Source organism: Mobula birostris, chromosome 13 (assembly GCF_030028105.1).
Source record: "Mobula birostris isolate sMobBir1 chromosome 13, sMobBir1.hap1, whole genome shotgun sequence".
NCBI lineage: Eukaryota > Metazoa > Chordata > Chondrichthyes > Myliobatiformes > Myliobatidae > Mobula > Mobula birostris.
The window spans coordinates 1,707,011-1,724,113 of NC_092382.1; the positions used below are offsets into that span (position 1 = coordinate 1,707,011).

The 17,103-nt window shown below is 44.5% G+C and overlaps 2 protein-coding genes across 4 annotated transcripts in view; one reads left to right on the forward strand and one right to left on the reverse strand.

Annotated features, from left to right (window-relative positions):
- The first annotated feature begins 1,030 nt into the window (after positions 1-1,030).
- LOC140208203 (uncharacterized) overlaps positions 1,031-17,103 on the forward strand; it is a 55,382-nt gene continuing 39,309 nt past the window's right edge. The window contains exons 1-3 of one of the 3 annotated variants that reach the window (XR_011888686.1): positions 1,031-1,102; positions 7,010-8,496; positions 15,814-16,219. Coding sequence is in view for 1 of the 3 variants with exons in the window: in XM_072276713.1 (XP_072132814.1) it covers positions 7,417-8,271 (855 nt within the window). In the remaining 2 variants the exon portion in view is untranslated. Of the gene's footprint in view, positions 1,103-7,009; positions 9,548-15,813; positions 16,220-17,103 lie in introns of those variants that run through there. The other 2 variants (XR_011888687.1, XM_072276713.1) reach the window with 2 other exon arrangements.
- On the reverse strand, positions 5,778-6,104 carry LOC140207426 (histone H2AX-like). The gene has a single exon (XM_072275950.1). The coding sequence runs from the start codon at positions 6,102-6,104 to the stop codon at positions 5,778-5,780; it is 327 nt and encodes a 108-aa protein (XP_072132051.1).

Below are 17,103 nucleotides of genomic sequence, written 5' to 3' on the forward strand. Positions count from 1 at the left end.
ATTTCAATGTCTTCATCTCTCAGTCCTCGATTCTCTAAATGAAAGGGTTATCACATTTGATCTTTCTTCATATGATGACCCCACCACTCCAGGGATCAGTCTGGTGAATCTTCATTGCACTCTCCATAACAAATACTCTCTAACCTCTTTGTTAATCCTCTATGGAATTAATTTCCATCTTCTGCAGCCCCGTGTTGCCCCAACCACTCACCTCCCACCCCCGTCACTATTTCCACCTTCCCACCTCCCCCTCACCTGGATCCACCTCTCACTCCCCAGCTCTTGCCCCATCCCCACCCCTCACCTCTTTTCTCGGACTATTTCCCGTCCACTCTCAGTCCAGAGGGAGGGTCTCGGCCCGAAATGTTGACGGTCCATTTCCCTCCACAGATGCTGCCCGACCCACTGAGTTCCTCCGGCAGTTTGTTCTTTGGTCTGTGTGACCCGTGTTAGTGTGGGGAGCGGGATTTTACACCATATTCCCGGTACAGTCTCAACAAAACACAAATAATTGTCACTTTGCCCGGACCATTGGCCCCGCTTGCAGGGCAACAGTCTGCCGGTGTTTGCCCCCCAATGTGGTGAATCGCCACCACCGTGGGCTCAGACATTTCCACAGATGAGCCCCTCCTGTCCCCACCGGGACAAACATCCTGTCCGCCCCCTCTCTCACCGTCTTCATCCTCTCCCTCCCCGGGGAACCGGCATCAAACCGACGGGCCGAGCGGTCTCCTCCTACCTCTCAGCGACACATCAGACTCCGGCCGCAGGAGACGCTTCACAAACGCCCCAACTTCCCTCGGAGGGAAATGGAAATAAATCAGAAAGCGGACATTTACTTTGACGGTTGTCCCGCCGTGACGGAAAGTTCGGGAGACGGAGTCAGCGGGGGTAACGCCCTCTCGGCTGGCCTGCCTCCTCTATTGGTTGGAAGCAGTGATTGACATTGCTTCCTACCAATGGGAATACAGCAGCGCGTGACTCCTCTGTTGACAGCGGTGGGGGAGGGGATGGTCACGTGATTAGTAGCCCGGCCGTTAAACCGACCAAGCTCGAGCTCACCAGCGCGCGGGGCACAAAAGGCCCCGGATGATCGGTTGAGGTGAGAAGGGGTCTCCGGGTTGGGGGTCTCACCGGGCGGCGTTTTCAACACCGACTTCGGGTAGTTGCTGTGACTCCGGACTCCGTGACCCGAAATCCTGGGACAGTCCTGCTCTCTTCCCTCTCTCTCAGCCCCACCATCCGTACACGGGCCCCGGGGAGCTTCCGGCTGATGAGGGAATGGGAACCGATGGGTCTCTCAGACAGAGCTGAGCTCCAGCTGTCTAAATGCAAGGATCGGGAACTCGGAGAAAGGGAACAAAATCTTTTACATCAGCTGTTGTGAAAATCACCTTTGTTCTGCCTCCAGTCACAAACAAGAGAAAATCTGCAGATGCTGGAAATCCGAGCAACACACACAAATTGCTGGAGGAACTCAGCATTAGTACTCTTTTCCATAGATGCTGCCTGGCCTGCTGAGTTCCCCCAGCATTTTGTGTCTGTTGCTTGTTCCACCTCCTCTTGTTCTGGACTTTTCTACCCGTGAGAACATGTTTTGTCCCACTCTCTCTGGGTACATAATGATATCAAACACCTTTGCCCTGGGCAACAAGTAGCTTTCACATCACAAATGTGCCAGACTCCAATGAGACAGACTACTGCCCTTCCCTTCATATTCATTGGCATTGCCATCACTGAGTTCACCACCGTCAGTCACCTGGGGGAGGGTTCAGGGGAAATATTTATATACAATGCAGAAACTGGTGTTACCTGTGTGTATTGTGGTGATGCAAAAGTTGCTGGAGAATTTACAAGTGGGAAGAAGTGGAGTGATATTTGGAAATCTGACTTTTTCAAGCATCATTTAGCAAGAGAAACACATATGGACAATGTGCAAAAGTTCTGGTGAAAAAATCCTTCATTACCCATTACAGGCCTGCTACATAGGTTGTGTGAGAGTGCAGATGAAATCAATCAAACCCAGAGGAGATCAAAGTTCTTACTGACAGTGATTTGCTAGCTGTTGAAAGGAATACCTCTCTATATAAAATTCACAGTGCACATGTTGTCACTGGGTAAAAGAATGTACAGTACAAGATTTATGTGCACACTGGTCATTACAAATTAGAAGGGACATTGGTGAGAAGGTGGGGAGACCTCCAGTGTCCCTGATGCCCTCACCTACAAGATGTGCATCCAGCTGCAGCTTGTAACCCTGCACTTTATGGAGTTGGAATTTGAAGTGCATGAATTCTGGATCAGCTGGGAGTCGGAGGGGGTGATAGATATGACATGAAGAGAGGTGAGTTACACCCAAGGTGCAGGATACAGTAAACTGGGTGAGAGTCAGGAAGGGGAATGAGGTTAAATAGCCATCGCAGAGTACTCTTGTTGCCATCTTACACAACAGCAGGTGGACCACTTTAGAAACTGATGGGGGGGATTACCTGGCAGAGGAAAGTCAAAGGGGTGATAGGGGATTTGTTAGTTAGAGGAACAGAACAAGAGGGGACCAATATCCTATTGGTAAGGCTTGCTAGTGCTAGAGTTGGGGGAGTGGGATGATGTGGTTAAAATAAGTTGTGGGGGAATGGGAGCCAGACTGACAGAACAGATAGTGGAGAGGCTGAATTGAATTGACTTTATTACATACATCCTTCATATACATGAGGAGTGGAAATCTTTATGTTACATCTCTGTCTAAATGTGCAATGTGTAATTTATAGTTATTTATAATAAATAGTTTGTATATAGGACAGTCAATATAACATAGAAATGCAATTGTATCAGCATGAATTAATCAATCCGATGGCCTGGTAGAAGATGATGTCCTGGAGCCCGTTGGTCCTTTTGCTGTGGTACCGTTTCCTGGATGGTAGCAGCAGGAACAGTTTGTGGTTGTGGTGAATTGGGACTCCAATATCCTTTGGGCCCTTTTTACACACCTGTCTCTGTAAATGTCCTGAAATAGTGGGAAGTTCACATCTACAGATGCGCTGGGCTGTCCGCACCACTCTCTGCAGGTTCCTGCGATTAAGGGAAGTACAGTTCCCAGACCAGGCAGTGATACAGCCAGTCAGGATGTTCTCAGTTGTGTCCCTGTTGAAAGTCCTTAGGATTTGGGGCCCCATCCCGAACTTCTTCAACCATCTGAGGTGAAAGAGGTGCTGATGTGCTTTTTTCACAACACAGCCGGTATGTAGAGACCATGTGAGATCCTCGGTGATGTTTATGCCGAGGAACTTAAAGCTGTTCACCCTCTGAACCCCAGATCCATTGATGTCAATAGGGGTTAGCCGGTCTCCATTCCTCCTGTCGTCCACAATCAGCTCCTTTGTTTTTGTGGCAATGAGGGAGAGTTTGTTGAATAATTACTTTGGTTCTGTCTTCACTAAGGAGGACATAAATAATCTTCCGGAAATAGTAGAGGACAGAAGGTCCAGTGAGATGGAGGAACAGAGGGAAATACATGTTAGTAGGGAAGTGGTGTTAGGTAAATTGAAGGGATTAAAGGCAGATAAATCCCCAGGGCCAGATGGTCTGCATCCCAGAGTGCTTAAGGAAGTAGCCCAAGAAATAGTGGATGCATTAGTGATAATTTTTCAAAACTCTTTAGATTCTCGACTAGTTCCTGAGGATTGGAAAGTGACTAATGTAACCCTACTTTTTAAAAAAGAGGGAGAGAGAAACCAGGGAATTATAGACTGGTTCTCCTAACGTCGGTGGTGGGGAAACTGCTGGAGTCAGTTATCAAAGATGTGATAACAGCACATTTGGAAAGCGGTGAAATCATCGGACAAAGTCAGCATGGATTTGTGAAAGGAAAATCATGTCTGATGAATGTCATAGAATTTTTTGAGGATGTAACTAGTAGAGTGGATAGGGCAGAACCAGTGGATGTGGTATATTTGGATTTTCAAAAGGCTTTTGACAAGGTCCCACACAGGAGATTGGTGTGTAAACTTAAAGCACAGGGTATTGGGAGTAAGGTATTGATGTGGATAGAGAATTGGTTGGCAGACAGGAAGCAAAGAGTGGGAATAAATGGGACCTTTTCGGAATGGCAGGCAGTGACTAGTAGGGTACCGCAAGGCTCAGTGCTGGGACCCCAGTTGTTTACAATATATATTAATGACTTAGACAAGGGAATTAAATGCAGCATCTCCAAGTTTACGGATGACACGAAGCTGGGCAGCAGTGTTAGCTGTGAGGAGGATGCTAAGAGGATGCAGGGTGACTTGGATAGGTTAGGTGAGTGGGCAAATTCATGGCAGATGAAATTTAATGTGGATAAATGTGAAGTTATCCAATTTGGTGGCAAAAACAGGAAAACAGATTATTATCTGAATGGTGGCCGATTAGGAAAAGGGGAGGTGCAACGAGACCTGGGTGTCATTATACACCAGTCATTGAAAGTGGGCATGCAGGTACAGCAGGTGGTGAAAAAGGCGAATGGTATGCTGGCATTTATAGCAAGAGGATTCGAGTACAGGAGCAGGGAGGTACTACTGCAGTTGTACAAGGCCTTGGTGAGACTACACCTGGAGTATTGTGTGCAGTTTTGGTCCCCTAATCTGAGGAAAGACTTCCTTGCCATAGAGGGAGTACAAAGAAGGTTCACCACATTGATTCCTGGGATGGCATGACTTTCATATTATGAAAGACTGGATGAACTAGGCTTATACTCATTGGAATTTAGAAGATTGAGGGGGGATCTGATTGAAACGTATAAAATCCTAAAGGGATTGGACAGGCTGGATGCAGGAAGATTGTTCCCGATGTTGGGGAAGTCCAGAATGAGGGGTCACAGTTTGAGGATAAAGGGGAAGCCTTTTAGGACCGAGATGAGGAAAATCTTCTTCACACAGAGAGTGGTGAATCTGTGGAATTCTCTGCCACAGGAAACAGTTGAGGCCAGTTCATTGGCTATATTTAAGAGGGAGTTAGATATGGCCCTTGTGGCTAGGGGGATCAGGGGGAATGGAGGGAAGGCTGGTGCAGGGTTCTGAGTTGGATGATCAGCCATGATCATACTGAATGACAGCACAGGCTCGAAGGGCTGAATGGCCTACTCCTGCACCTATTTTCTATGTTTCTATGTTTGACACCAGTCAGATGTTGTTTAGACCTCAGATAGAGTCAGCGATGAAATGGTTGAGTATGGTGCGATGAATGTGCTGAGCTATGTACATCACAATGCAAGAAGCATCGTAGGAAAGCCAGATGAGCTCAGGACGGGGAATTATCATATTGTACCTTGGTTTTCAAGAGATATTGAGGCCCCGAATATTTTGTTCCTCTAAATACCTCAGACTGTTGGGTGCTACCAAGACTCATTAATGACTACAATATCATAATTCCACCCCCTGAGCTCATCTGACTTTTTTTAATCATCTTCTGTTGGTTTCTAAAATCTTTCCAGCAGTTTTTGCTCTTTTGTTTGCCCTCTCTTTGGGTGTTATATTGGCATTGGCTTCTCATTTCATCCACAGTTGTGTCCTCCTGCCTTTCCAATGCTTCCACTTCTTTGGGATGTATCCCGAATTGTTCCCAGAAACTCCAGCCATTGCTGCTCCATTGTCACTCCTACCTTTTCCCTTCCAACCAAGTTTGGCCAGCTTCTCTGTCATAGAAACATGGAGAAGTTCAGTATGGAAACAGGGTATTTGGCCCATCAAGTCAATTCCGAATAAATATTTAAGCTGTCCAATGCAACTACCTTGCCTCTGTTGTATTTAAGTATAAACTTTGCTAGGGTGTCCCATTTTCTTGGAGAGCAGCACAGCCTGGATGTTGGGCAGGACGCCACCCTGGGTGGTAGTAACCCCTCCCAGCAGTTTATTGAGCTCCTCGTCATTGCAGATAGCGAGCTGTAGGTGGCGGGGAATGATCCTGGTCTTCTTATTGTCTCGAGCAGCGTTGCCTGCCACCTCCAGAATTTCAGCCGTCAGGTATTCTAGCACTGCCGCTAGGTAGACAAGCATGGCATAGTGACCCTTCCGTAGGAGCCGATGGATACGCCCCACAGAAAACTGCAAACCAGCCCGAGAAGAGCGAGTCATGCCATGACCTGACATGATCAAAGAGCTCCTTCACGCCCGAAACGAGAATGAATGCAACTACCTGCACTGGGACCATCGCCCTCCATTCCCCTACCATCCAGGCTCCCAAACAAACTTCTTTTAAATGGTGAAACCCAGCTCATATTCACCACTTCTGCTGGTGTTTCATTCCACACTCTCACGACCATAGCAGTGAAGAGCTTTTCCAAATGTTGCTGCTAAATTTTCACCTTCCCCACTTACCCATGACCTCTAGTTGTCATCCCACCCAACCTCAGTGGAAAAAGCTGCTTGCATTTACCCTATCTATACCCTCATAATTTTGTATACTTCCGACAAATCTTCAAAGCAATGTATAATTTCCTTGTTTATGTTTAGAGCCCTTTTTAGTGTATAAGATGTTGAGGGGCATTGATCATGTGGATAGTCAGAGGTTTTTCTTCACAGCGCTGAAATGACTAATATGAGGGGACATAGTTTTAAGGTGCTTGGAAATAGGGACCAAGGGGATGTCAGGGGTAAGTTTTTTTACACAGAGAGTGGTGGGTGCGTGGAATGCACTGCCGGATATTTGTGTGAGAGTGTTTCAGTTCCTGTGGGGCCAGTCGCCCATGCAGCTCAGTGCGAACAGGGAATAATACCAATGGAGAGAGTCAAACTGAGCCAGGTCACAGACTGGAGATGGCAGAAATGCCCCATTCTTATAGAGACAGGAAGAGCATCAGAGAGTTTGATGGTCACTCCAGATAGCAGCACTGTGCCCAGTTAGAAGATGATTTCTCTCTCCGACTTGGGTTGAACTTCACTGGAACAGTGTGATGCCAGATCACACCTTGATAACTCAAGTGATCTCATCTGAAATGTTGTCGTACACCCATTGATGGATTTTGTAAATCTTTTTACAGGTCAAAAATGAGAAGGAATTCGTCTCCGGGAATCTCAAACACAACACGCCACTTTTGCTGTCTCTGTCCAGATATTTAAGAAGTGGAGCAAGGGATTCACTCGATCATCCTTCCTGCACAGACTATGGGGAGGAATTCACTCGATCATCTGACCGACTGTCATGCTCATCATTTTACACGGGGGGAGCCCATTCATCTGGTCAGACAGTGGGAATGGATTCACTCCGTCATCTCAACTGAAGGTACATCAGCAAGTTCACACCGGGACAAGGCCATTCAACTGTTGTGTGTGTGAGAAAGGATTCAGTCGGTCTTCCCACCTGTGGACACACCAGTCAGTTTACACTGGGCAGAGGTTGGTCATCTGCTGAATCTGCGGGGAAGGATTCACTTGGTTATCTGACCTAATGGCTCACCAGCGAGTTCACACCGGGGAGCAGCCGTCCACCTGCTCAGACTGTGGGAAGGGATTCACTATGTCATCTCAGTTACTGAGACACCAGTCAGTTCACTCTGAGGAGAGGCCATTCACCTGCTCGGACTGTGGGAAGGGATTCACTTGCTCATTTAATCTGAAGGTACATCAGCGAGTACACACTGGAGAGAGGCCGTTCAGCTGCTCAGACTGTGGGAAGGAATTCACACAGTTAGCTAACCTACAAGCACACCAGTCAGTTCACACTGGGGAGCAGCCGTTCACCTGCTCAGTTTGTGGGAGGGGATTCAGACAGTCATCCCAACTGAAGGTACATCAGCGAGTTCACACTGGAGAGAAGCCGTTCACCTGCTCAGACTGTGGAAAGAGATTCACACAGTTAGCTAATCTACAAGCACACCAGTCAGTTCACACTGGGGAGAAGCCATTCACCTGCTCAGTGTGTGGGAAGGGATTCACTCAGTCATCTCACCTGAATGTACATCAGCGAGTTCACTGTGGAGAGAGGCCGTTCATCTGCTCAGACTGTGGGAAGGGTTTCACTCAGTCATCCAACCTGCTGGTACACAAGTCTGTTCACACTGGGGAGTGGCCATTCACCTGCTCAGACTGTGGGAAGGGATTCCATTTCTCATCTCAACTGAAGGTTCATCAGAGAGTTCACACGGGGGAGAGGCCGTTCACCTGCTCAGACTGTGGGAAGAGATTCACTCAGTCATCCACCCTATTGAAACACCAGTCAATTCACAGTGAGGAGAGGCCATTCACCTGCTCAGTTTGTGGGAAAGGATTCACTCGATCATCTGATCTACAGATACATCAGTGAGTTCATACTGGGGAGAGGCCATTCACCTGTTCAGACTGTGGGAAGGGACTCACTTGCTCATCTCAACTGAAGGTATATCAGCGAGTTCACACTGGAGGGAGGCCATTCACCTGCTCGGTGTGGGAAGGGATTCATTCGGTTATCCAACCTACAGAGAGACCCGCGAGTTCATACAAAGAGCTAACTTGTTCAACCTTTCTTTGTAACTCTGGTGCTGAAACCCAGGTAACATTCCAGTAAATCTCCTCTGTACTCTCTCTATTTTGTTGACATCTGTCCTATAATTCGGTGACCAGAACTGTATGCAATACTGCAAATTTGGCCTCACCAATGCCTTGTACAATTTTCACATTACATTTCAACTCCTATACTCGATGCTCTGATTTATAAAGGCCAGCAAACCAAAAGCTTTCTTCACCACCCTATCCACATGAGATTCCACCTTCAGGGAACTATGCACCATTATTCCCAGATCCCTCTGTTCTGCAGCATTCTTCAATGCCTTACCATTTACCATGTATGTTCTTATTTTGATTAGTCCTACCAAAATGCAGCACCTCACACTTATCAGCATTAAACTCCATCTTCCATCTTTCAGCCCACTCTTCTAACTGGGTCCAGTCCTCTAAATGGGTCCAGTCTTCTAAATGGGTCCAGTCCTATCCTTCTAACTGGCCTAAATCTCTCTGCAAGCTTTGAAAACCTACTTCATTATCCACCACTCCACCTATCTTAGTATCATCTGCATACTTACTAATCTAATTTACCACCCCATCATACAGATTATGAATATATTGACAAACAACATTGGACCAGTACAGATCCCTGAGGCACACCACTAATCACCGGCCTCCAACCTGGCAAACAGTTATCCACCACCACTCTCTGGCATCTCCCATCCAGCCACTGTTGAATCCATTTTGCTACTTCAATATTAGTACCTAGACAACATCCACCGCTTTATCTTCGTCAATTTTCCGAGTAACTTCTTCAAAAAATTCAATAAGATTGGTCAAACATGACCTTCCACGCACAAATCCACGTTCACTATCCCTAATCATACCTTGTCTTTCCAGATAATTATATATACCATCTCTCAGAATACTTTAATTTAACCACCACTGACGTCAAACGCACAGGCCAATAATTTCTGGGTTTACTCTTAGAACTCTTTTTAAATGATGGAACCGCCTGAGCATTACGCCAATCCTCCGGCACTATCCCCGTTTCTAATGACATTTGAAATATTTCTGTCATAGTCCCTGCTATTTCTACACCAACTTCCCTCAAGGTCCGAGGGATATCCTGTCAGGACCTTGAGACTTATCCACTTTTATATTCTTTAAAAGCACCAGTACTTTCTCTTCTTTAAACATCATAGTTTCCATAACTACCCTTCTTGTTTCCCTTACCTTACACAATTCGATATCCTCCTTCTTAGTGAATACCGAAGAAAAGAAATTGTTCAAAATCTCCCCCATCTCTTTTGGCTCCGCACATAGCTGTCCACTCAGATTCTCTAAGGGACCAATTTTATCCCTCACTATCATTTTTCTATTAATATAACTGTAGAAATCCTTTGGATTTATTTTCACCTTACTTGCCAAAGCAACCTCACATCTTCTTTTAGCTTTTCTAATTTCTTTCTTAAGATTCTTTTTTACATTCTTTATATTGCTCAAGCACCTCATTTACTCCATGCTGCCTATATTTATTGTAGGTCTCTCTCTTTTTCCGAACCAGGTTTCCAATATCCCTTGAAAACCATGGCTCTCCCAAGCTTTTAACCTTTCCTTTCAACCTAACAGGAACATAAAGATCCTGTACACTATAATTTCACCTTTAAATTACCTCCATTTCTCTATTACATCCTTCCTATAAAACAAATTGTCCCAATCCACTCCTTCTAAATCCTTTTGCATCTCCTCAAAGTTAGCCTTTCTGTAATCAAAAATCTCAACCCTGGGTCCAATCCTATCCTTCTCCATAATCATGTTGAAACTAATGGCATTGTGATCACTGGACCCGAAGTGCTCTCCAACACATACCTCCGTCACCTGACCTATCTCATTTCCTAACAGGAGAGCCAACACTGCCCCTTCTCTAGTTGGTACCTCTATGTATTGCTGCAAAGAACTATCCTACACACATTTTCCAAACTCCAAACCATCCACCCCTTTTACAGAATGGGCTTCCCAGTCTATGTGTGGAAAATTAAAATCTCCCACTATCACAACCTTGTGCTTACTACAAATATCTGCTAACTCCTTACAAATTTGCTCCTCCAATTCTTGCTCCCCATTAGGTGGTCTATAATACATCCCTGTAAGTGTTACTACACCTTTCCCATTCTTCAATTCCACCCAAATAGCCTCTCTAGATGAGCCCTCTAATCTATCCTGCCAAAGCACTGCTGTACTATTTTCTCTGACAAGCAATGCAACACCTCCCCCTCTTGCCCCTCCGATTCTATCACACCTGAAGCAACGAAATCCAGTAATATTTAGTTGCCAATCACACCCCTCCTGCAACCATGTTTCACTAATAGCTACAGCACCATATTTCCAGGTATCAATCCATGCTCTAAGCTCATCCACCTTTCTTACAATGCTCCTAGCATTAAAATAGATGGATTTAAGAAACTCCCCACCTCTTACTCTCTGTTTATCCCCAAGTTCACACTGGGTAGTGGCCAATCTCCTGCTCAGACTTTAGGAAGAGATTTTCTCAGCCAGATCAACCATTATTGAGTTCAGACTGTTCAGAGGTCGTTCACCTGCTGTGAATGTGGGAAGCCATTCACTCAGTCACCTAACCTTATGTAACTCTCGATTTGGCTGGCAGCTTAATATGGGGGGTGATAGACCCACAACCCGGCCAAGCTTAAGAAATCTCGTTTGGGTGGATGCTGCGTGATGTGTCCCCTGTTAAAAACCAGTACCCTGAAATAACAAACAGTGCACAATAGGCGATTAAATGATTGAGCTTTATAATTCTTACTTTGACTATAGGGTTATTAAAGAAACAAAAAATAAAGAAAAAGGGCCCACTCTCTCTATTTGCGTCTTCTCATCTCTCCCCGTCAAAAGACCGCAAAAATCTCTCTTCCAGACTCAGAAGAAAGAACAACATTTCTCCCATTGGATAGCCCTGCATTCCAAAACCCTGTTATCTCCAGTCGTAACATAAACATTACTGCTACAGAGAAACCATTACCTCAGCAGTGAAACATTACAAAGAAGCCATTACATTAGCAGTGAAACCTTACAGCATGTTATTTGTGACACACTACCGGGTTCACACTGGGGAGCAAGTTTCAATAAGCTGCTTGCTGGGTATTTGTCCATCACCGTTGCTGAATGCAATTTCGAGAGTGACAGTCGGTGTTGAACTCTGCAATTATCGCTGTTGCTCACCACACCCAGTCTGCACCCTGGTCACTGGGCATGGGAGGAGTTTCTTCTGTTGCATATTCTGCTTTAATGGGACAGGAGTTTATTATTTTGGATCTGAGACAAATAAATCAGTTCTATTTTAAACTCTGTCTCCAATACTTAGTGAATTTATAACACAACTTGTGTATAGTAGAGAGTCAACTCAGGCCGGCTGGACACTGCCAGTGATTCTGTTCCACAACAGTCCCTTTAAATCCTCCCCTGTTGTTCCCTTCTTGCTCTCGCTGTGCGATGGGTTCGAAATAGTCACCACTCTGTGGGTGAAGAGGTTTTCCTTGAATTCTCTGCAGACTGAAAAAGTCGAGCTGGCTGCAGTTCTATCTGACATGTTCTTCACCCTTGAAATCTCTGGGCTGAGGAAGAATGACATTGGGAGTTAACCTCCTTATTCTGGGCTCATTTGCACATTATGGGTCATTTTTCTCTGCTTCTAAAGGGTTGTTAGAAAACACCACTGGCCTCTGAAGACTGAAAACAGAATGGGAAACCATTAGTTAGATGTTCAACGGAGCAGGGTCAGAAACCAGAGGCAGGTCTGCACAGGGCAGAGTTTGGGGCTCTGGAGGATGGTTGGGGTAAGAACATATGATGAGGAGAAAGGAATCAGCAGCGGGGCGTGGCAACGGATGACAAAGTAGCAACATTTGGAAGCTAATTGGCAGAGAAAATAATTAGTTTGTCTGACTGACACAAACAATTCCTGTGGTGAGGTGCTCCACCAGTCGAGGAACATGTGTGTGTTGGGAATGGTTTTATCTATTGAGGGAATTGTTCCTGCTTGTTTATCCAGTAATATTATACCTGGATGGTTATTACAGATTGTCCTATCTGAAATAATGTATTGATTATCATATAAATTGAGATTCTGTCCCTAACTGGATCAGGTTTGAATTTATGTTGCCTTAATGAAGTTACGGTGGTCATTCATGTGTTTCTATTTTAAAACAAGATTTTGGTGAATGATATTTGCTGCTTGATTGTACCTGCATAAGTAATTAAATTGAGTTATACTGCTGCAGGATTCTGGAATGTGTTGGATTGTGTCTGTTTTTTCTTGGCATTTTCTGCATTTATTGCCTTGTAGAAACATAAACATAGAAAATAGGTGCAGGAGTAGGCCATTCGGCCCTTCGAGCCTGCACCGCCATTCAGTATGATCATGGCTGATCATCCAACTCAGAACCCTGTACCAGCCTTCCCTCCATACCCCCTGATCCCTTTAGCCACAAGGGCCATAAGCATCGGCAGGATGTTTGTTTGTATTGTATGTATTTTTGATTTTTTTTATTGTTGACCATCTTGTCCTGTATTTCTGCAAGGAACACCCCATTTCAGGGAAGAGGTCTCCAACTCTCAGTCAGGTGCTCAATGCTTCCTTGTCAACATCTGCTCTGCTCAGATCGTTGGGATGTCTCCCATGGAGGGTCATACTCATTCCACTGGTTAATCTTTTCTTCCATAGTGATGATTCATTTTTCTGAGTTAGCCTCTCACTTAAGTTTTCTGGTCTGTATTTTTTTATAGATTATGAGAACACTCAGTCGTCTTTTATTGTCATTTAGAAATGCATGCATGCATTAAGGAATGATACAATGTTCCTCCATAGTGATAACACAGAAAACAGGACAAACCAAAGACTAATACTGACAGAACCACATAATTTTAACATATAGTTACAGCAGTGCAAAGCAATACCATAATTTGATGAACAGATTATTGGCATGGTAAAAAAAGTTTCAAGTCCCGATCAACTCCTGAATCCCTGATAGCAGGAGGCAAAAGGGAGAAACTCTCTGCCATAAACCTCCAAGGCACCGACAACTTGCCGATGCCTTGGAAGCAGCAGGACACAGCCGACCCCGAGTCCGTCCATCCGAAACCTTCGAGCCTCCGACCAGCCCCTCCGATACAGCCTCCCGAGCGCCATCCTCTGCCATGCGCCTTCGACCTCTCCCTGGCCGCTGAAACAAGCAAAGCCGAGGATTTCGGGGCCTTGAGCGCCGGAGATTCCAGTTACCACACAGTAGCAGCGGCAGCGAAGCGGGCATTTCAGAAGTTTTCCAGATGTTCCTCCGTACTCTCTCGTCCGTCTCCATCAAATCAGAATTGTGCACTGTCCCTTACTTGACAGATTACAAATATCACTCACCGGAGAGGCCGTGCGCGCAGCGTCGCGCTGCTATCTTCTCCTCCTCCTACACTCCTTTCGTCTGAAACTCATTTTGAACCAAACATTATTTCTGCCAGATTACCAAACTCAACAGTTTTGGAAAATATTGATGAGAAATTAGCTCATTTACTGTCAGAGCAGAGACAGTGGATGAAGCAGTTAATTTTTAAATATCGGGATTTATTTCCAGACGTTCCTAAAAGAACCACAGTAGCTTCGCATGCTGTAGATGTTGGAGATACAAAACCCATAAAGCAACATCCATATCGGATGAACAGGTGAAAATCTGAACTTCTTGAACAAGAAATTAAGTATATGTTAGAAAATACTATTATTAGACCTTCTAATTCGAATTGGAGTTCACCGTATGTTATGGTACCTAAGCCAGATAGTAGTATTAGATTTTTTACAGATTACAGGAAGGTGAATGCTGTGACAGAAACTGAATCGTATCCAATCCCTAGGGTAGATGATTGTGTAGACAAAGTTGGACAAGCAAAGTTCCATACAAAGATTGATTTGTTAAAAGGTTATTGGTGTGTTCCATTGACGGACAGAGGTAGAGAGATTTCTGCATTTGTAACCTTATCAGGGTTAGATGACTTCCCTTTGGGATGAAGAATGCACCAGGTACTTTCCAGTGAATGATTAACTCTGTAATTCAGGGGTTAAAAGACACAGATACTTACATTAGATAGATAGATAAATATACTTTATTGATCCCGAGGGAAATGGGGTTTCGTTACAGCCGCACAACCAAGAATAGAGCATAAGTATAGCAGTACTAAATCCACAAACAATCAAACAACAAAATGCAAACTATGCCAGATGGAAATAAGTCCAGGACCAGCCTGTTGGCTCAGGGTGTCTGACCCTTCACAGGAGGGGGTGCAAAGTTCGATGGCCACAGGCAGGAACAACCTTCCGTGACGCCCAGTGTTGTATCTCGGTGTAATATGGCGGAGTCCAACAGCAAAAAGTTCAATATCCGGTCTACAGACACGTTCCTCGATCATAATATGACCCGGATTGCATCATCCGTTGTTACAATCGAAGAACGTGTTTGTAGACTGGATATTGATGATTTAGTTACAGGAAATGATAATTGGAAAGCACATATTACTGAGAAAGTTTGAAAAGCTTTGAAAAGCTAACTGAACTATTAACTTAGCTGTAAGTGAATTTGGTCATGCCACGGTGACTTATCTTAGTTATGTTGATCGTCCAGGCTTGGTTAAGTAAAGTGGTTAAGGAAACAAATCAAACTCCAATTCAGCAACAGAGTTTGATGTTTATAGGAGTATAATATTTTGATAACTCATATTAAAGACAAAGATAATGTGATTGCTCACTGTCTATCTAGATGTTGAATGTACAATGTAATTTTTTTATGGAGTGGTATTTTAATATTTGTAACACACCTACTGGATATTAGTTTGTAAGGTGCTGTATGATAATACTGTGTCTATTGTGTAGGTTGTAAATGTTATACATTTGTATTTTTTTGTAAATAGTTAATGTTAAAATTCTGTTCATATAAGTCAAACATTTCCCTTTCTGGAGGGAGGTGTTACATACCTCATGGGTGTCTTGTGACTGTCTTATCACCATGATGTAATTGGGTATCTCATGACCATGATGTAATGGTCTTGTGATGGTGGGATGATGTAATTTTCCCGCCGATGTGAGGTCACGTGATGACATGTTATCACCAGGTATATAACGGGATCCCTGTTGTGATGCAGTTAGTTTTCAGTTTAGATCGTCAGTTACTCCGTTATGCTGCATATTCGTCTCATGACGCAGTTTCGTTTTCAAACGGAGTTTTAATTTCTATTGTAAAGTTACATCGTTGTGCCGGCAGTTTCACCAATCACTGCTACCTTTGTTGGTGTATTTTTTGATCTACCTTTACAGTAGTATTGGAGAGTGAAGACCTTACGAAAGGACGGGAAACTGAAGGATCGGAATAAAGTTGGAGTCATTCCGCGGTTTAATGAAGGATCGACCTTATTGAGGATTCGTTCAGAAAAGCGACCTGTATCTGAGATAACTCCTGCAAGATCAGGGAAGTTTGTGCAGTGTCCAGTTGCCAGAAAAAGGTCAGTTCCTTTAAGCCGTTTTATTTCCTTCGTCGTGAATCCTTTGGAGAATCAGCAGTAACTTCACATCTTCGAAGAAATCGGTTTCCAGAGAAGTCTCTCCTTATTGACTGGGCAAATCACCTGGACTTTCGAATTTACCACTTTAAGACTGCGTTCGAATTTACCACTTTAAAAACTGTTTTGGAATTTACTTTTTTAAGAACTGTTCCCGAGTTTCTGTACAGCTGTTAACTTCCAGTTAATTTAGTCGTTGGAATACTTTTCTCTATTATTGAGCAGAGTTTAAATAATGTTTATGTTTGTTTATAAAACCCTGACTCAATTCTATATTCATTGTTGCCGGTCACATGACACTATATAGTGTTGGAAGTCTAATATTGAAAGGTCAAGATAAAGTGGATGTGGGGATGTCAATTTAGAACGGAAGTGAGGATTTATTTCGCCAGCGAATAATGAAATGGTGAAGTTCATTGACACCGTTGGCTGCTGCCACCAGTCGCTGGGTGTACTTAAAGTGGAAGTTGATATATTCTTGACAAGTCAGGGCATGAAAGGAGAGACGGAGGGGTGCAGAGACAGTGAGACAGAGGGGGAAATGGATCAGCCATCATCTAATGACTGAGCAGATTCGAGACAAATGGCCGAATTCTGCTCCTAACTCTTATGGCCTTGTGGTTTGAGACAGAACAGTGATAGTTGCTCAGGCAGAACTCGGGTGGTGAAACAGGTGTACGAGGCTGGCCTTCATCGGTCAGGACACAGAATTAAGTTCTGGGGATGACACACTACAGCTGTACAAGACGTCAGTGAGGCCACTGTTGGATTATTCTGTGGTTCTGATCGAGCAGCTGTAGGAAGGCTGTGGGATAAAGTAGATGGAGTCACCACTGTGTTTGACCTGTGCCACAGTATCACTCTGTGCCCACACTGGGGATAAAATGAGGTGTAGGATCACACTCTGTGGGGGTGACGTAGAGAGAGTTTAGATGGTCACTTACCAGTGACTTGAGAGAGAACAATCAAATTCCCAATATCCGATTGCAGTGTCCGAAGCCTTTTTAACAAATAACCCCATCAGCGTCTTGTCAAATTCCATAAACGC